The following is a 20,554-nucleotide window of genomic DNA, read 5'->3' on the forward strand; positions in this document are numbered from 1 at the left end:
CAGACTTGCTTCCAGAGAACTGTGTGGAGGAGAAAACCAAGTCATTTGACCCCAATGCTGTCATGGCAGAGATTAAACATGAAGACAGACAGGGAGTTCAGCTCAAGTAAAATCTTATACCCACCTCGAATCTTCCGCTGTCTGCCAGAAAGCATGACAAGTCAAGATCATTGCTCTCTGTTCTCTTTTGTGTCCCCTCTGCAGGTATTCCCACGTGTCCTCAGTGGAACTTGACAAGTTTCTAGAGGATGTCAAGTAAGTGTTACTGCAGTGCTTTACTTTCTCAGTTTACTTTCTCAAGTTTAACATCTTGGCCTTTTCTCTCTTCAGGAATGGAATCTACCCATTGATGAATTTTGCCTCAACGCAGCCTCACCCCGTCCCCCGAGCGCTCTCCTTGTCTCAGGAGCAGGTTGAAACGGTCAAGACGCCGACTCCTGAACCCCAGGAGACAGAGACAAGGAAGGTCGGCACCTTAGATTGAACAACAGTAGTGTTAAATGCACAGACTTGCTGGCTACATCTCTAGAGAATGACTCTGTGTTTACAGTAGACTTTCAGCAGTATGTCTGGGATGTTGCAACACGTGAGATATTTACACATGGAAATCTCCTCATATTTGTTGTTGCCCGCATCTGATTTCAGTGAGACCGTCTCCATGCAGTCAGCTTTGAAGGGGAACAAATTTTGGACTGAGAGGTCTCACTGTGAATCAGAGCTGACTGCTTGCATTTAAATCCAATACTAGGAATGCATCAGGAGCAACTTTTTAAATTAACCAAATTAAGCAACAGGGCAGTGTTAGACATTGCGCTTATGTGAACAGCAGCTCAGACCTGCAAAACACTGTCACATCACGGTGTGACAGTATCACCTTGTGTGTCTTTGATTAAGATTACTTTTCATTATTTCAGAGCACAGCATATGAGCATGAGCCTATCTGAATATCAATGATAAATGTCTAGTTTATTATATTTTAGGTTATTACCTTAGATGGTGTCCCTGCTTAGCATCACGTGTATCAGTGCCAGATATGTTGGGAAAGTGTTAGCAAAAGTTGGATTACAAAAGCTTTCTGCTGCCCTTTAAGTTGTTGTGTGTGTCACTTGTGTAGGATAAGCACATGCACGTGTCTATGCATGTCTCTCTATTATTGTAATAATAACTATTTATTATCACTCCAAACACTTTAAATATTTAATACTTTGCTTTGCCTTCATGTTTCAGTGCTTCTTACTCTGTTGTCATTGCAGGTAGTTCAGATGCACTGTAATTTGGAGTCAAATGAAGAAGGGACCAAAACTCATGTGAGTCACATAGTGTTACAGGTACTTTGCCCATTTCAATGTAAAAACCTGGGCTCCTTAAAGATGAATCCTACTGCAGCGTTGCTTTAGCAGCTCTGCATTTCAGTCAGTCAGAATGAATACATATGAATTCAGTTTGACTTTAAACCAAAAACAAAGCACCAGAAGCACACAGGCCAAAAACAACAAGGGCACAAAAGTCCGAGACCCAGCTTCAGGAGGGCGACCACGAACCCGGCAGAACAGGAGCGAAAGGTGAAGCGGTTCAGGTGGCCGCCCCGGAGGTCGACAGCAAAACGAAATAGAGTCCAAAAGTTCGGGAGGTCGACCAGGAGGCCAACGGTCCAGCAGGCCAAAATCCATGAGTTCCGGGGGGCCGACCCGGAGGTCGAGAGCACAGCAGGCCAGAGATCAAAAGTTCAGGGGGCCGACCCGGAGGCCAACGGTCCAGTAGTCCATAGCCCACGAGCTCAGGGGGCCGACCCGGAGGTCGAGAGCACAGCAGGTCACAGGTCAAAGATTCAGGGGGCCGACCCCGACGGCAATGATGTCCAGCAGACGGCCCGGAAAGCGGCCGGCGATCCCGAGGGGCAAAACGAGGCTCTGGCGACAGCAACACAACCACAGAACCAGGCGAGGCCGACACAGAAACAGAGGCCGAAGCTGGACCAGGCGGAGGCGAAGCAGGAACAAAAGCCAAGGCTGGAACTGACGACAGCGAAGCAGGAACAAAAGCCAAGGCTGGAACTGACGACGGCGAAACAGGAGACGAGGCCAAAGCCGGACCAGACGAACCAGAAGCCGAGGCCGGACCAGGCGAGGCAGCAGCAGAGGCCGGACCAGGCGAGGCCGAAGCAGAGGCCGGACCAGGCGAGGCCGAAGCAGAGGCCGGACCAGGCGAAGCCGAAGCAGAGGCCGGACCAGGCGAAGCAGAAGCAGAAGCCGAAGCCGCACCAGGCGAAGCAGAAGCACAAGCTGGACCAGGCGTAGCAGAAGCAGGGGCAGAGGCTGGACCAGGCGTAGCAGAAGCAGAGGCAGAGGCTGGACCAGGCGTAGCAGAAGCAGAAGCAGAGGCTGGACCAGACGTAGCAGAAGCAGAGGCTGGACCAGGCGTAGCAGAGGTAGAGGCTGGACCAGGCGTAGCAGAAGCAGAAGCAGAGGCTGGACCAGGCGTAGCAGAAGCAGAGGCAGAGGCTGGACCAGGCGTAGCAGAAGCAGAGGCTGGACCAGGCGTAGCAGAAGCAGAGGCTGGACCAGGCGTAGCAGAGGCAGAGGCTGGACCAGGCGTAGCAGAAGCAGAAGCAGAGGCTGGACCAGGCGTAGCAGAAGCAGAGGCTGGACCAGGCGTAGCAGAAGCAGAGGCAGAGGCTGGACCAGGCGTAGCAGAAGCAGAGGCTGGACCAGGCGTAGCAGAAGCAGAGGCTAGACCAGGCGTAGCAGAAGCAGAGGCAGAGGCTGGACCAGGCGTAGCAGAAGCAGAGGCTGGACCAGGCGTAGCAGAGGCAGAGGCTGGACCAGGCGTAGCAGAGGCAGAACCAGGTGACAGTGAGGCAGCCACAGGTGGTGGCTGGACGGGCTCCTCGGGCCCCCCAGCTAACGTGGCAGGAGGCTGTGTAAGTTGCAGCAACATACAGTCTATAGTGGGTGAAATGAGTTTGTATGAGTTCTCAGATTGAGGTGTGGCAGAACCAGGCGAGGCGTCGTCCTCAGGCTGAGGCACAGAAGCAGCAAGCAGTAGCGCAGCAGGTGGTGGTCCTGCAGGCGGCGGCATGGGAGCCGCAGGTGGTGGCGCTGCAGCCACAGGTGGTGAAGCAGAAGGTGGCCAGACGGGCTCCTCGGGCCCGCCAGCTGACGAGGTGTGAAACTGGACGGGCTCCTCAGGCCCTCCAGCTGACGTGGCGTGAGGCTGAACGGGCTCCTCGGGCCCTTCAGCAGACGAGGCATGAAGCTGGACGGGCTCCTCGGGCCCTCCAGCTGACGAGGCGTGAGGCTGGACGGGCTCCTCGGGCCCTCCAGCTGACGAGGCGTGAGGCTGGACGGGCCCCTCGGGCCCTCCAGCTGGCGAGGCATGAGGCTGGACGGGCTCCTGCGGCCCTCCAGCTGACAAGGCATGAGGCTGGCTGGGTTCTCCCGAACCTCCAGCAGACGAAACATGAAGCTGGCTGGGTTCTCCCGAACCTCCAGCAGACGAAGCATGAAGCTGGCAGGGTTCTCCTGAACCTCCAGCAGACGAAACGTGAGGCCGGACGGGCTCCTCGGGCCCTCCGGCTGACACTGAAAAAGGCTGTACAAGCTGCACCATAGCCGGGCTCATGAACCGGAAAGGCAGTGTCAGTTTCAATAATCTCCTGAGAAAAAACATGAGGAGCCAAAATATAGTCACTCACTTGTGTTCGTGGTGCGGAGCGTCGGTGGCGCGCACGCCGCTTTTTCTTGTGAGTGGAAGACGGCAGAGCAATGGGTGGAAGTCCCTGGTAACTCCGAGGTCCCCCGAGAGCCAGTCGAGTACCCCGGAAAGAGGGCTCGTGCTCCGGAATGAGCCATGGCTTCCACCGGAGCTCCTCCTCCAATAGAGCACAGAATATCGACTGACGCTCGTCGTGATCCAAATCAATGGTGTCCAGCTCGCGCTGGACCGTGGCAGAAATATGGTGAGACTGTGATGAGGGCGTGGAAACTGGTGAGCTGAGAGGTGGTGACGCTGCGGCGAATCTCAGCGAACCGACACGGACACACTCAGGTTCTAGAGGCAGCAGTGGAGACGACTGGTTGTGGGGTTGTTGTGACTGGTAGGTGCTGGAAGCCATTACATGACTCGACAGTTCCTGGGCCTGCAGCATCTCCTTTATCCTCGTAAAGGCATCAACTATGGCAGGTGAGTCCGGGAGCTGGAGGAGGCGAGGATCCCTCTTCATAATAGCTTCAGCAATGTTTACCATCACAAGCTTGCTCTTCAAATCAGGTGCTGTGAAGACGCGGTTGAGGATCGCTTGGATCCGAGCCGTCTCCTCCAGACACTCGGTGAGAGCTGAGTCTGCTGGGTCCATACTGTTCGGGTCGTACTGTCACTGGTCCATCAGCAAACTATCACTGTTTGTGGGAGAATTTCTTTTTCAAATCGATGAAATTCTGGCTGGACTCTGATTGTAAGTAGATAATATGGGCGATCGTTGATCGGCTCAAGAGTTCGGGAGTTAGCTAACCATCACCAGTGTGTGTGTGAATGGGTGGATGACTGGGCTTTGGGGTCCTTAGGGACTAGTAAAGTGCTATACAAATACAGGCCATTTACCATAGTATAGATTTTCTTCTAATGTAAAATACTGTGACAGCAATAAATTTGCAACAAATGGAAACAGATTTGGGGTTTTCATCAATTTATCACAAACACATTGTAATTGCTAGATTGGCCTCATTTAATCACAAACTGATAGCAGACTTATTCTGTCTTATTGCTGTTTTATCAACATCTTGATACATCGGAGCTGCTTTGAAGATGGCAGCTAGCAGGAAGCTGTTACTGATCTGGTCCTCATCTTAAGCGCAACCGTTTCAAAAGCAGTCTCATGGCTCAAGTTCATTGTAGATGGTCACAATACTTCCAATAATGCCACGGTCTACAACCACAGTTTTTCCTTAGTGTGACCCTATCATATCTGCAGCGACAATAATTCTTTGAGGTGACTACTGATCCTTTTAGCACCTTGGAAATTATTTAGAAGTGGGCTCAAGTGCCAGATAGATGAATATATCAGAAAAATGTGGTGTTGTGTTGTGGTGACAGCAATATCTAGTTAATTTTGTACTCTAAGCTGCTGTTCTTTTTTTCTCATCAGCATTTTTGCAAGCATTGAGGTGGTGAGGTTTCAGGCCTCTAGGATCAAAAGCCTGAATGTTGTTATGGTCTTACAGCAGAATGCCAAGTAAGATTTTCTCTTTATACACAAATCTGTCACCACAATGTGCCTCCAATATTTTAAAATTGATCCTACATTCACTGCTTCTGTTCTGCTCCTAACTTCTTCAGATCAAACTGTAATGATTCATCCTTGAAGAATTTGACGCAAGCGCTAGATAAAGGGATAACATACGGTTGCAAAGACGTGTCTGAGTAAGTACATGTGCGTTACAGAGGAGCTGACGACCTGTTTGTATCTGTCCTCACAAAACACAACTGACCTCTTGTGATTATCTTGTAATGTATTCAAACAGATCTCGGATTCAGGAATGTGGTGCCAAACCAGAGATAGCGTGTGGAGCCTGCTGGTGAAGATGTTTGATGTCAGTCACAACATACTAGCATTCAGCCACAGAAACATTTCTAGTGTTTCCTTTTAACTTTTTAAATAAAATTTGAGAATTTTTGTACATGTAAAATGTATTTTTCAAAACATGTATGTTTCTAATACATTCCACTATGACAATATTTTGTGGAATCTGATTTTTTTTTTTTTTTGACTAAACACATTGAGTACCATTGCTGCCATCTCATTGTTGGTAGAATATGTATTAATTTTTAAATAAAATCTCAACTTGTAAACTTTATTTGGACTCCAAAGTGTAATACTGACTGTTGTGTAATCACATCCTAAGTGTTCTATTCACCTAGAATAATTAAAAGATATATCATCCACCAGTTGCTCCAACTTTGGACTGAAATACCTATCTTCACAAGGCCAAGGCAAGTTCAGCAACGAAGCCATCAAGTTCATCCAAAGAAGCTTCTATGTAGATGATGGCCTGACAAGTGTAAGGTCGACTGCTGAAGCCATACGCCTGGTAAAGGAATCAAGAGCTCTGTGCAAAACAGGAAATCTACGGCTACATAAGTTTATATCCAACGATGAGTGTGTGATTGCAACAATTCTACCACAAGAATGTGCTCAAACCAAAGATCTAAACATGGCTCTAGGAGAACTTCATATCGAGCGAGCACTTGGAGTTCAGTGGTGTGTTGAGGCGGATGAATTTCAGTTCAGGGTGGAGGTAAAAGAAAAACCCACTGACAAGGAGAGGGGTTCTCTCAACTGTTGCCTCAGTCTATGATCCACTAGGTTTCGTGGCTCCATTCCTACTTGTCGGCAAACAGATTCTTCAAACGCTGTGTAGAGACAAGGTAAGCTGGGACGAACCTCTCCCCGAGTACATCCAGCCACAATGGGAGTCATGGCTCAAAGATCTGCCTCATTTGGCAGTTCTAAAGATTCAAAGAAGCTACCTTCCATCAAACTTTGGTGAAGTCTCACTATATGAGCTTCACAACTTTTCCGATGCAAGCTTCAAAGGGTATGGTGCATGCTCATACCTTAGAGCGGTTAGTGAAACAGGACAGATAAGTTGTTCACTTGTCTTGGGGAAAGCAAGAGTAGCCCCTACCAAACTAAAGGCTTGAGTTATCTTCAGCTGTGACCTCAGTCCGCATTGGTGATATCATCAGAGGCGAGCTGGAGATTGAAAATGTGCAAGAGTATTACTGGACTGACTCAAAGGTGGTCCTTGGCTATGTGAACAATGATGCTAAAAGGTTCCAAACATTCGTGGCCAACCGCATCCAGCGAATAAGATCTAGCACAAAACCTGAACAATGGCGATATGTCAACTCTGAAGACAACCCAGCCGATGGAGCCTCAAGAGGATTGACTGCAGTTCAAATTAAAGAATCTAACTGGCTGAAAGGACCCAATTTCCTTTGGCAGCAAAATCTCCCACGTGAAGTGAGAATGGTGGGAGAAGTTGAGGCTACTGATCCTGAACTTCGGAGAGCACATGTTCATGCAGTTAAAGCAAGAGAACAGAATCCAATGGTAAACCGTTTAACTAAATTTTCTGACTGGTCCAGAGTGGTGAGAGCAATTGCCAGGCTCAAGAGATTTGTCAGAGAGTTTAAGGGATTTCAGTCGAGAACTAATGAGTCGACTAATCTTGAAGAACGAAGAGAAGCAGAGATCTTCATCATCAAACTCGTACAAGAAGAGGCATTTGCTGAAGAGATAAAGAAAATAAGAGGCCAGAAGGAACACACTTTGAGCAGGCACAACAGGCTACGCCAGCTGAATGCTTTCCTGGACGAAACCAATGTTCTCAGGGTTGGAGGACGGCTGTCTCAGTCAGCCTTACACCATGATGTAAAGCATCCTGCAATACTTCTGAAAAAATCTCATGTGTCAGCTCTGCTGGTCAAACATCATCATGAGCGCATACACCATCAAGGAAGGGGCATGACCATGAATGAGTTGCGCGCAAACGAAATATGGGTCCTAGGATGTGGAAGTGTGGTCTCCTCACACATTTACAAGTGTGTAAAATGTAGACGATACAGAAGAACAACTGAGGTTCAACAAATGGCAAATCTACCAGGAGAGAGAATTAAGACATCTCCCCCCTTTACTTATTGTGGGCTTGATTGTTTTGGCCCCTTTATTGTGAAGGAAGGAAGAAGAGAGTTGAAACGATATGGATTGTTATTCACCTGCCTATGTTCTAGAGCAGTTCACATAGAAACGCTTGACGATTTGACAACAGACGCATTCATGAATGCACTTCGATCATTCGAGGACCCGTGTGCCAGCTAAGATGTGATAGAGGGACAAACTTTGTTGGTGCTAGAAAGGAGCTTTCTGAGTTGCTTGAAGGAATGGATCAAGATCGTACAAGGGCGCTTGGTTGTGAATTTGTGCTGAATGTCCCATCAGATAGTCATATGGGAGGAGTTTGGGAACGCCAGTGTTGGGTCTGTGTTTCCACAAGCCCCGCTGGTTTAGAGACTTATTCATCATGAAGAAAACAAGACAGTCAGCGATCGATCGATTTACTTACAAGGGAGGCCTCGTCGGTGTCTACCACGAAATGACGCCAGCGACGGCCTCCGCTTGCTGCCTTTTATTGGGAATACAGTTCACACAATACACATCACAGCAAAACAACGCCCACCATAAAAAACCCCAAATGGTTCTAAGACAAGGCACTATGTGTGTGTGTATGTGTAAACATCTGTATGTATGTGAGAATGTGTGTTATGTGAGAATGTGTGTGTGTGTTATGTGAGAATGTGTGTGTGTGTCTTCCTGATCACAACTGTTTCTGCAACATCCTGGTCATAAAGAGGGTAGTCTCCCCCACACCCAATGTATGGTTCACCATGGATAACACAGTGAAGCCATACAAAGGGCAGGAAGCTTACCAAGCATCAAACAGAATCTTCACAAGGGATGTGTAATAATCCTCCCCCAGCACAGAGTGGCTGGAGAGGTGGTCAGGGACAAAAGGATGTCTTGATCCTATAGATTGAACTAAGACCTTACAAGTTTAAGAAGCATAATGACAAACATTCAACAATTAGACTTAACAATATTACTTTGCAGTAAGCAGGTGTGTTTATAGGTTGTAGCTGCTGAAGCCTCCTATTGGCCACTTATCCAAAAATGCTGATTTTATGATGCATTACAGTGTCATGGTCCTGTGTTGGTGACCCAGTGTTTTGTATTTTTGGTTTAAGTAATAATTTATTAATTATGGTTTTCTGTTTTGTATTGAATTTACCGTTCCTGGTTTCTAGGTTTCTGTTCTGTTTCTGTTCTCCGTGTGTTGTATGCTTCATCTCAGGGAAGACAAAAAGACAGAAAACTATGTTCCACTTCTAGTTACTTTTGTCTCTGTGCTTCATGTTCCATCTGTTCCAGAGTCTGTCATGTTTCCACATCTCAGTGTCTAATCTGCATCTTTGTAAATTGTGTGGTGCTTCCTGTTTTACTTTGATAGTGCGTGTCCTATGTCAGTGTATCCTGCTGTGCTTCCTGTGTCTTGTTATGTCAGATTAGGTCCAGCTGTGCTTTCCCCCTGTTTTCCATTCTGTTGTTACTCTCTGGTGTATTTAAGCCCTGTGTTTTCATCTGTCAGTTGTTGTGTTGTACTCTTACTATGCTGTGTTTTTTCTTCTGTGGTCCTAGCCATTCCTTATTTTACATGTCCTGGTTTGTATTCCTGTTCCCAGTTTCTAGTTTTGTTTTGGATTTGAAGTTAGTTGTTACACTCACAATGAAGCTGCCTCTTTTAGTTCACTCTTTCGTGAGTCCTGCATTTGCAGCCTATCCTGCATGCCACACAGCCGAACCATAACATACAGGAAGTCTGGGCCTGGGTGGGCGTCTGAAAGCTTTACAGAGAGACCACTACTGTTTCTATGGGCTACGTTTACAGAAGTGCTGCTACTTTGCATTTTCGCATCAGCAGTAAGTAGCTTCAGAGTCGACTTTTTGTCTCATGCATGGTGACCCAGAATGTTTGATCTTTGTGCTTTGCTCTGGCTTTAGAATGGCGTTGGAGTCGTATGTGCAACATATGTGAGCCTGTTAATGTGCATTTAATGTATTGAATAATTGAATCAGAGAAGTTATCTGCTCTAAACTGAAAATGTAATTTGTTTTGTGTTTGTACATTTGGTTTCTGATTTTTGGGGTGGGTGTGTGTGTGTGTGTGTGTGTGTGTGTGTGTGTCATCTGGAATCCCAGAAAAACTTCCAGTTGGCTGTCATTCTAGTGTGTGCATGTGACATAATTCCCACCCCCTCATGCTGTCACATAAAGATCTAAATTAAATCCAGGGATGGTTTTATATTTTACAGTGTTATTGGAGTGTCGGCAGACACTCAGTTAATGGAGCACACTGATAGATTTGACAACTGATGACTAATTAGTAATGCAGTCAATGTCAGTATGGACCAGAAGAGTTTGCAGAATTTAATTTGGACACAGCATCTTGTTTGTACAGTACAGTGAACAAGAAATCATAACAATGCCTCGCTGACATGTAAAATGGAGTGGTTCTTATAAAGCACTTTTCTACTCTGAGGATTCAAAGTGCTTTACACAACTTGCCTCGATCAATCAAGGATCCATTGTAGAATTGACTCCTCAAACTCCTCCAATCCAGACCTGTACAGACAATGACCAGTACGTGACATTTTAAGCCCTTTCACACTGTTCAGTATTTGGAAGTTTAATTTCATCAAAGTTACTTATCAATCTGGAATAGTGGTCTTAGATCACTTAAAGCATCACATCATGTGACAGTTGTTAACCCTATGCAGTATAAGTCATGAGGTGTGTTTTATTGCTACTTGTTTAGACACAGAGGTTCCTAACAGGAAACACTTTTATGAAACCATCAATCAGTAACAGGTCTTTTTTCCTTCACAGGACCTTGATGATCTTGCAATGCATCCAGGACCCACAACAGTCATCCTGCCACACATGTGCAAATACTTTGTTAAACAGAAACAGCCTTATATCTGTTTAAATCACAAACTGCTGTAATATCTATATCTGCCATGTGTAGATATAGTGTCAGTTATAGTGTCAAGTAAATCCAGAGTGCAATAAAAGGAACAGTGAGTGCTGTAAACACTGTCAGCCTTAGATGAAAGCCAGAGACTGGCTTCTCAAAAATCTAACTTGATTGAAAGCAGTGTGTGCGTGTGTATTTTGCGTACCCACTACACTTCACTGATCCCCACAAATCTACAAACAAAATGCAGCTGAAACAGGTGCTTCTCAACTTGGAGAGGAGGAACTTTACAGCCTTTAGTATTGCAAACAGATACATCTGTCAGTACTGCTGTGGCTTCATTAGAAACATTAGTCTATTTGAATTTAGTGTTTTCTGAAAAACAAGAGTTCCTGTTTTACTGTTAGGGATGTGCTAATTTACCTGAAAAACAAACAATGATGACCTGTATGTGGTCAGATAGTCACATCATAGTAAATATATATACACACACACATATATATATATATATATATATATATATATATATAGATATAGATATAGATATATATAGATAGATAGATAGATAGATAGATAGATATATATATAGATAGATAGATAGATAGATAGATATATATATAGATATAGATATATATATATATGTGTGTGTGTGTGTGTATATATGTGTGTGTATATATATGTGTGTGTATATTTATATATATACATATATACACACACACACACACACACTTATATACACAAAATAATCCGACTGACTTTTGGGTCCATCAGAACTTGATACATTTAACCCCTTTGCACCTTTTTCTCCATTATGAGTGGACAAGACTTCTGATTGGACAGAGCCTGAATAGTTTGTGTGTGCACAGTCATTCTGCATCTCCATAAATAGATGCCCAACTTCAGGTGATAGTGAAAGTAAACAACATTTTGTGAAGCAGACTTCTCCAGAAAGCTAAATTTTTCCAACTTTTTAAGCATTACAAATGGAGCAAAAGCAAGAGCAAGAGCAAAAGCAAAAGCAAGAGCAAGAGCAAAAGCAAAAGCAAGAGCTAGAGCTAGAGCTAGAGCAAGAGCAAAAGCAAGAGCAAGAGCAAAAGCAAGAGCTAGAGCAAAAGCAAGAGCTAGAGCTAGAGCTAGAGCAAGAGCAAGAGCAAAAGCAAGAGCAAGAGCAAGAGCAAAAGCAAGAGGAGACTCCTCGTTCATGGAAACGCATATTAAGTGGTATCATTGTCCTTTCTATTGTAATCATTGGTTCGGTGTTGGGACCAGTTCTACAAACAAACGAAAGTGACCCTAAATCTACATTTTTGTCTAGGTGTAAGAAGTTCAATCAGTAAGTGATGGTATTTCAGCATTTTTTTTATTTACACTTTTCATTATTTTTGTAAAGAGAAATGGGGCTTCAGCTTCAAATCTAAATGATGAATGAGTAATTAATGAATGTGTACATGTGCACTTGCATCTTTGCATGTTTAAGCATTTTTGGCAAATACAGCACTAACTGCATTTGAACTCATGAAGTGGCAAGGCTGCTTTGCTTAACAGCAGGATTGGTATTATAGTCAGTGATTGATCTGCTGATGTCTGCTCAGCTGGTTTTCATGTCATTAGTATCAAAAATGATGTATACCACTGCACCTATAGTACCTAGACGGAGATGTGAACTATGAACATATCTGTCAGGTGTTTTTGCCTGTTTCCTTCTGGGATATTTGAATTTTGCTTTAAAAGAAAAAAAGTTACAAAGTGCTTCACTAAAAACATGACATTAAGAAGTGCACAGTCAGTGTCCAGAGTCTAACCCCATGGCAATTTCCCTGCCATAAACTGCCATAAACAACAAATATATAAGAGTTATGTAAATGTGATACAATGTTTTGCATATTTTGCATTTCTTTAAAAGAAAATACACCTAAACATTAAAAAACGTTATTTATTTTTTTAGATATGACTGTCAAAAGCTATGGGGTGCCTTTGAGCAGGCCTATGTGAACAAGGATCCATGTAACTTTCCAGTGCAAGCTTATGATCCTCTGATTGCTGCAGCCCCCTTCAAACCTCAGTGCAACAAAGTAATAATCAATAATTACACCATCTCAATCATCTCATCTCTCACAATCATTCATGATCTGTTTAACAATACATAAATATCTGTGTTTGTGGGTCAGATGATGTTCTGGAGCAAAACCAAGGTTGTGGTCCATGGTTTCACTGCAAAGAGAAAAGATTGTTTTGTCACTTTGGAGGACACTCTGTTGGGATATGCCCTGAATGGTCTGACCTGGTGTGGAAAAAAAGGCAGCAACGGTAACACTCTCAAAGCAGTAGATAAGAATCACAGTTTATTATTTAAGCGCTATAAAAATCTAGACACCGGCAAAAGAGCACTGACAGTTGTTTATATAAATCATGCTAGAATCTAAAAATATATGCAATTCATCTTGCAAGACATGATTTGTTGTTACATTTACATACCAGGAGTCAAGTCATGGTTTTTGAGGAGAATTTCTTAAACTTGCCACTTGTAGTCAAAGTCAAACATCTATCTATCTATCTATCTATCTATCTATCTATCTATCTATCTATCTATCTATCTATATACATATATATACATACATATACATACATACATACACATATATATACATATACATACATACATACATACATACATACATACATACATACATACACATATATATACATATATATACACACACACACAGTGTGTCTTATGTACAACACAATACAATACTATACAAGTGTTTAAACAGCAGTGTCCAACACAATCATAGTGATTGAATGATTGTGGGCAGGTTCATGTGCAAGTATCTGTGGGGTAGTCAGTGAAAGGGCAATGGTGGTGAGTCAGAGTTTGTATGTTTGGGGGGTGGGTGATAGCGGGGAGTGAATTTAGCATCCTGACAGCCTCTGTTTTTTATTTTATTTTTATGTATTGTTACTAGCACCAGACCTACAAGGGAAATCTGGAACTACACCAATTGGCAAATTAAAATTAATATTGGATTATTAGAGGGACACTGAAGTTCATTATTGCACGTTGTTTTGAGGAGCTAACCCAAGCAAATATGCATATTGTTGTCATAGGTACCTTCACTACTGATTGCCCAAGAAATTGTGAAAACAACCCTGTTGACTCATTTTGGATTCGTGCCTCTGCTGCTGTAAGTTTTCAACATGAATTTACTACATTTTCTTTCTCTCTGTTAAACAGTATAGTCCTGAGGTCCTGCATTGCTTAAAATAACACACAAGTGGACTGCAGAGTGCAGCAAATCCCCCCTGAGTATAAGTGATGGTGTTGGAGAAAAGAAATGTTCACGTCTCGTTGTCTGTCAATGACGTTTTGTGTCGGTCTCCATGGAGCGCTCTCCTGAGTGAGTGGCAGCCCACATATTCAAAAGAGCCCATGAGATTAAAGGTTAAGCATTTCAGTTGTTAAAGGGAATGACCCCTCCAAAAATACATTCAAAAATACATTCAGCTAGAGATGCTGCACTGCAATAAATTTGAGTTTAATTAATTTGTAAAGATCCTTTACTTATGGGACGCATGCTGCAAAAGCAAGTGCCACATAGCTTTAAATAAAGTAGCTTTTCATTTTGGCATTAATTCAGAAAGCACAAAAATACCATAAAGTAAGGAAAATATAAAATTAAGTGAGAGAATTAAATGTTTTTATGAATGAAATGCTTTTTTTTTCCTGGATTACACCACAACTACTTAACAGTGACCTCTCCCAAAACTAGCGAGAGCTCATCCTGGAATTTGTTACATATGTCACCTAAATCTACCATTTCTTGACACTCTTAGCAAATCTTTGGAAAGTAGTACAACTTGTTTTGTTCAAAATTATTGCAACATTTGGACAGTTTAAAATGGTAAAACCTCAGTGATATGTTGCTGCCTCATACTTCCTGTTATGAATATAATGATGTTCACATAATATCGATCTGTGGAATATGAAGTGCAGTCATTTCTCTGAATAAGGGACTTCATATTTCCCATGCTCCATTAACACATCAATAGTGACTTCTTCATGATTGATAAACCTCACTTTACAGGAAGACACAAATACCTAAGTCTAAATTTGGGACAAAATATTGTGTTACTTTTTAGTTTTTTCTTACAAGATGAGTGAGTGTTTCTTTAAAATCCTCTTTGAGTGTCTGTATAGTTTGCAGATGTTGCCTGTGGTGATGTCACAGCAATGTTAAACGGATCCATCAACACACCATTCAATCCTACAAGGTAGGACTGCTTCTGCTTCTCTCACAGTTTTATGACTTTTACTGAGAAAAGTTAAGAAATGTCTTCCATTATAATGTTAATGAGAGCCACTAATGTAACACTGGCATATGCACCTAGTTTCAAGGAATCTTACGGCTTTGCTTTGCCTTTGTATTTAGTTCTTTATTCATCAGTTTTTTCATATTTGTTTTAAATGACTAAGTGCAAAAAGTGACTTTTATGTCTGCCTTGCCACTGCAGAGTAAAAGTTCTATTTAAAAAACAGTTATTATTGTCCTTCTTGCACAAGTTCAAAGGTTGTTGTAAAAAAATGTTCTTGTTCTACAAACCAAATCAGGTTGGAAAGTTTTTTAACAATCTGCAACTGACGTAGTTATGTCAAGGTTAGTGCTGTAGCAGGCAAGATGTGGACCCAAAAGCAGAACTCAGCACACACGGGGATAAACTCAAAGAGGCAGCTTTATTTGCTGTGAACATCCGAGCGTAGAAAACACAAAACATAACCTAAACAGGAAGCAAACTAAAACCACTCAGGGAAACGAGGCCTGTGGGAGAGACACACAGCAACATGAGGAAACGAAGCAAAACCAGGCAGAGAGAAACACAGGGCTTAAATACACAAGGGAGTAATGAGGGAATGGGAAACAGGAGGGAAACACAGCTGGGACTAATCTGACAAAACGAGACAGGGAGGGAGCAACACTGAAACACTGAGCATGGGACATGAGACAGTCAAATTAAAACAGGAAGTGTGAGACATTCACAAAGACCCACAGCTGACATTGAGACATGGAGACATGACTGACTGGGGAGACAGGGAACATAGAGAACACGTGGAACATGGGGAAGGCACCGTAACAAAAAAGCTAAAGACTGGAAACAAAAAATATAACACAGAGAGATTAAGAATAAGAACCAAAACCATGAATAACACTAAATCAAATAATATAAATTTATAAAAAAAAAAACACAAAACACTGGGTCTGAATTGTTGTCTAACGTAGAATGCTATGTGCGCCGACAGCAACAAAATTGCAACAGATGGTAACAGATTTGTGGTTTTCATCAATGAATCACAAACAGATTGCCAAATTGGCCTCATTTAGTCACAAAGTGATAGCAGACTGATTCTGTCTAACTGTTTTATCAATGTCTTGATTCATAACAGCTGCTTTGAGGATGGCAGCTAGCAGGTAGCAGTCACAGACTCAGTTCCTCATCTTAAGAGCAGCATTTTTAAAATCCATCTCACTCGTCAAGTTAATTTTAAGTGGTTTTACAGTTGTGGTTTGAATTTTGGGTTGTTGTTTTTTTTTTACTCTTCAGTACTTTTGCAAAAGTTGAGGTGACGAGGTTTAAAGCCCCTAGGGTCAGGAGCCTGAATGTTGTTATGGTCATACAGAAGAATGCCAAGTAAGATTTCCTCTTATATGCAAATCTTTCACCACAATGTTCTCCTTTATTTGTTTAATTTACATCAGAATGGCCAATCGGGGCATGAATATTTTAAAACTGAGCCTACATTCACTGCTTCTGTTCCATTTGTTCAGATCAAACTGCAAAAACGCATCCCTGCAGAATTTAAAGAAAGCACTACATACAGGGATAACATACAGCTGCAAAGACGTGCCTGAGTAAGTACGTGTGCGTTACAGAGGAACTGACGACCTGTTTGTGTGTGTCCTCACAAAGCACGACTGACCTCTCGTTATTATCCTGGATTGTGTTCAAACAGATCTCGGATTCAAGAATGCGGCTCCAAACCACAGATAGCATGTAAAACCTGCTGGTGAACAAGTCTGATTATATCAGACACAACATAGTAGCATTCAGCCATAGAAACCTTTCTCTCGTTTCCTTTTCAACTTTTAAATAAACTGAGTATTTTCTTTTCACATATATGTGAAATATGTTTTTCAAATGAACATCTGTAATACATCACATTATGAAAATATTGTTTTTCATTTTGTGGGATCTGATGTGAAACTCTTTTTTTCTTTTCTTTCTTTTTTTTTTAAATTAAACACACTGAGTATGAAGGCTGCTATCTCCTGGTCACAGAATATGCTTTATTTTCAAAATAAAATGTTAAGACACAAGGTTGTAAACTTTATTTGTATTTCAGTGTAATAATGATTGTTATGTAATCACATTTGAATCCAGTAAAGTGCAAACACATCATGTCTTTGTTGTTTAAAGTGTGGACTGAAAATCTGTCGCAACAGTTGTTATGGGGTGACGAATGCAAATTTGACGTTTTTTGTTCACATTGTCAGCATGTGTCGAGGATGTACAACAGTGAGTGTCTAAAGCCATCTATAAAACACCATGGAGTCTCTGTCATGGTTTGGGGCTTCATTTCAACAAGTATGGATTGATCTCCCCAGAGCCAGAATCTCAACAATATTAAAGCAGAGTGGGATCATCTCGACAGAACAGAAGGCAGCCAACATCCAAAGAAAAGCTTTAAAAATCCTCCAAGAAGCCTAGAGAACTATTCCTCAAGACTACTTCAAGGAATGGCAAGAAAATATACACTTTCATGGTCATTAGAATTGTACAAACTCTTGCCTTATACACTCTATTTTCATGCATGTTTGCACATATTTTAATAACAGCAGCAATTTCCCATTTTTCCAACAAAATATAAAACATAAAGAAATGTGGGGTGACTCAAGACTTTTGATTTACTCATTACTGTATTTAAACAACCAAAAGCTTTTATTCTGCATTTCTCTGGAAGTTCATTCATTCTTGTGACAGATGCTTGAAAAACGTTCACATCAATGAGCTAAGCCATGTCAAGGCCTGTTCATCTAACACTGGCTTCCATAACACACCCGTCCAGATAAGATTAGCCGCTTACCCTATTTTAGCAGTTGACTCACCTAGTAAGAGCAGATCCTTGGCTTAAATGTCAGGTGGATTTATCGAAAGGTCATTCTATTATAACTAGTGCTAATGGGTGAAAGTGAAAGCAGTTAACCTTTTATTAAAAGTTGTAACGATCTAAACTAAATCCACAGATGGCTTGATAATAACAGTGTCAATAGAGCAGATGAGCACACTGGTTTGACCAACGATGACTAAATAATGATGCAGTCAGTGTCAACATGGACCAGAAGTGTTTGCAGCATTTAACCCTTTAAAACCTGAATCATGAAATAATTGCCAGAAAATAACATTTTTCTGAAAATATTGTTTATTTAACCTTCTTTTGTTTAATTTTATTTAATTGTTTAAAAATTGAATCACATTTCAATTTCCATATATGACATTTAATTTGTATCATATTTGCTTATCTGTTTTGTTTTGGGTTTTTTTGATTGCTTAAAAATATATTGTGCAATTTATTTAGGTTTTTCAGGGGAGGAAATTCACACTGATTATGTCGAAGTCCCAAAAACTTTCAAAAAACTGTATGTATCAAATATGATACACTAGGCATTAAGGGGTTAATTTGGACACAGCATCTTATATGTATACTGGACCATAAGCAGTGACAATGCCTTGCTGATATGTATGGTTCCTGCTTTCAGTAGATGAATGAAACCAGTCTTGTCATGTCAAATAATGCACATATAATACAATGTTTTTTTTTTTCTTCTTGTATCCAGATCAATTGATGAGCTAAATAGGTTAAATAAAGCCCAGTTTATTGTTGCAAAGTGGTGAGTGGTGTAAGCGGACAAAACTGTCTTAATGCGTGTGTGTTTTGGAGCTACTTTCAAAGGGTTTTGCCAGTTGGCCTTTACCTTTGTGATTCTTCTTTACATGCAGATTCACTACATTCATCCACCATAGCACTGTTTCTGTGTGGGTGGCTGATTGAGGAATGCACAGTCCTTTCTTGTAGCACACATTTCAACATGTCACAGTAAGAAAAGCACATGTGCAATTAATGTTCCTCAAATTCTTTGTGTTCCAGTAAACCATGACAGTAAAACCAGTACTTTGTTTGTTTTTCTAGTGACTGAGCATGCCTGCAAAGGGGTTAGAGGAAAAGAAAAAAGAGAACAGGGTGGTTTAAAAGAGGTTCACTTACAGGAGAAATGCAATGATAGAGGAAATAATTAGCAAATTTTGTAGTTTCAGTAGTTAATTTCATGGTAAAAAGTTAAGCTATTCATTTCATTACGGTCTACCACTGAGCTACAGTTCTGTTCAGTTCAGTGTTATTTATATTGCGCCAAATCACATCAACAGTCACCTCAAGGTGCTTTAGACTGTAAGGTAAAGACCCTACAGTATTACAGAGAAATCACAAGAAGATGATCCCCTATGAGCAAACCCTGAGCTATAAAGAAAAAAAACTCCCTTTTAATGGGAAGAAACCTCCAGCAGAACCAGGGACAGGGAGGATCAGCCGTCTGCCATGAACTTTCGGGCAAAGGGAAAGAGAAAAGAAAAAGAAAAGCACAGGTAGACAGGACAAAACGCAAACTATAGAAAAGACTGACGGGAACTCAGAAAACATGAACTGAAACTACACCTTATTGAGGATCTTCCTATGTCACCGTCAGTGGTCTGCAATAGTCAACAAATCATTTTCAGTAAAAGTATACATACAGTCATAGTAAAAAGAAAGCACACTCTCTGTCAGTTCCAATGTTTTATGTATTAAGAGATAAAACAAAACCATCTGGTTCTTAGCCAGACTTACAATTAGGTAAATACAACCTGGGGGAACTACAAACATGACATTTTACACGGTGTCATTATTTATTTAACAAAAACATAGCCACGAAACAGTGTGCAAGCACAGCCCATGAATCAGTCACTTGTAAAACCTCCTTTAGCAACAACTTGAAGTAGCATGAGGTACATTTTTTTTGTGTAACTTTATCAGTCTTTCACATCATTGCGATGGAATTTAGGCCCACTGTTCTTTACTGGGATATTTCAGTACTTTCAGTAGATTGCAGTAGATGAATTCTCATCTTTTTCTTTCAGCCATTCAGTTGTAGATTTGCTGCTGTGCTGTGATCATTGCCCTATTTCATGGCACAATCTGGGCCAAGCTTTAGCTTATTGGACAGATAGCTTCATACTTGATGCAGGATTACTTTATATATATATACTTTGATATAAAGGACATTGTTCTATTGTTTTTAGAAAGAAGAGGCTTTCTACCGGTAACCCTGTCAGACAAGCCGTACTTGTTCAGTGTTTTTCTAGTTATGCTGTCATGAACTTTAACATTTAACATCAGTTAAAGTTAACTGAGGCCTGTAGAGTCTGAGATGTAGCTCTTGGGCTTATTTTGTTCAGTTTCTCTGAGTATTGCACAACTTGACCTTAGACTAAGTGCCATCACTGCTGGAGAAACTGGAAACTGATGTGGAAGCAGTAAAGGCATAATTAGTTTTTCAAAAACTTTCTGCATTTTGGCTTTGGTTTTCTTCGAGCTAATGACTGTGTAATATTTCATGCTTTTGTTAGTCTGAAGTTGTATTTGCCTAATTTTAAGACATGTTTTATTAAGCCCTGAAAGATTGTGCATTTCCTTTTTCCTTGTTTTTTACTCTAAATCTTGATTTCTATAGTGTATAAAAACTCTGTGACTGTGACTGAAGGGCGTTTTATTTCTAAAACTATAATTATCTGCATATAAATGGGTTTCACTAATAATATCTAAAAAAAATATTTGTTATTCAGTCTTTTTTTGTTTAGTTTTTTTTTTTTTTAGAGGG

At 41.6% G+C, this 20,554-nt stretch overlaps 1 protein-coding gene and 1 long non-coding RNA gene across 2 annotated transcripts; both read left to right on the forward strand.

Moving 5' to 3' along the window:
* Positions 1-4,697: 4,697 nt before the first annotated feature.
* LOC120741294 lies at positions 4,698-5,852 on the forward strand. Its single transcript, XR_005697592.1, has 3 exons — positions 4,698-5,230; positions 5,335-5,418; positions 5,520-5,852. It is a non-coding gene; the product is annotated as an uncharacterized LOC120741294 (long non-coding RNA).
* Positions 5,853-11,572: 5,720 nt separating this feature from the next.
* On the forward strand, positions 11,573-17,042 carry LOC120741542 (ADP-ribosyl cyclase/cyclic ADP-ribose hydrolase 1-like). The gene is made up of 8 exons (XM_040044521.1): positions 11,573-11,922; positions 12,535-12,661; positions 12,758-12,896; positions 13,698-13,774; positions 14,788-14,861; positions 16,188-16,274; positions 16,412-16,495; positions 16,597-17,042. Exons 1-8 carry the CDS (start codon positions 11,573-11,575, stop codon positions 16,652-16,654), a joined length of 996 nt encoding a protein of 331 aa, XP_039900455.1. The 3' UTR covers positions 16,655-17,042.
* The last annotated feature ends 3,512 nt before the right edge of the window (positions 17,043-20,554 follow it).

The sequence above is a fragment of the Simochromis diagramma genome, unplaced genomic scaffold (assembly GCF_900408965.1).
Source record: "Simochromis diagramma unplaced genomic scaffold, fSimDia1.1 OVJJ01000602.1, whole genome shotgun sequence".
Lineage (NCBI taxonomy): Eukaryota > Metazoa > Chordata > Actinopteri > Cichliformes > Cichlidae > Simochromis > Simochromis diagramma.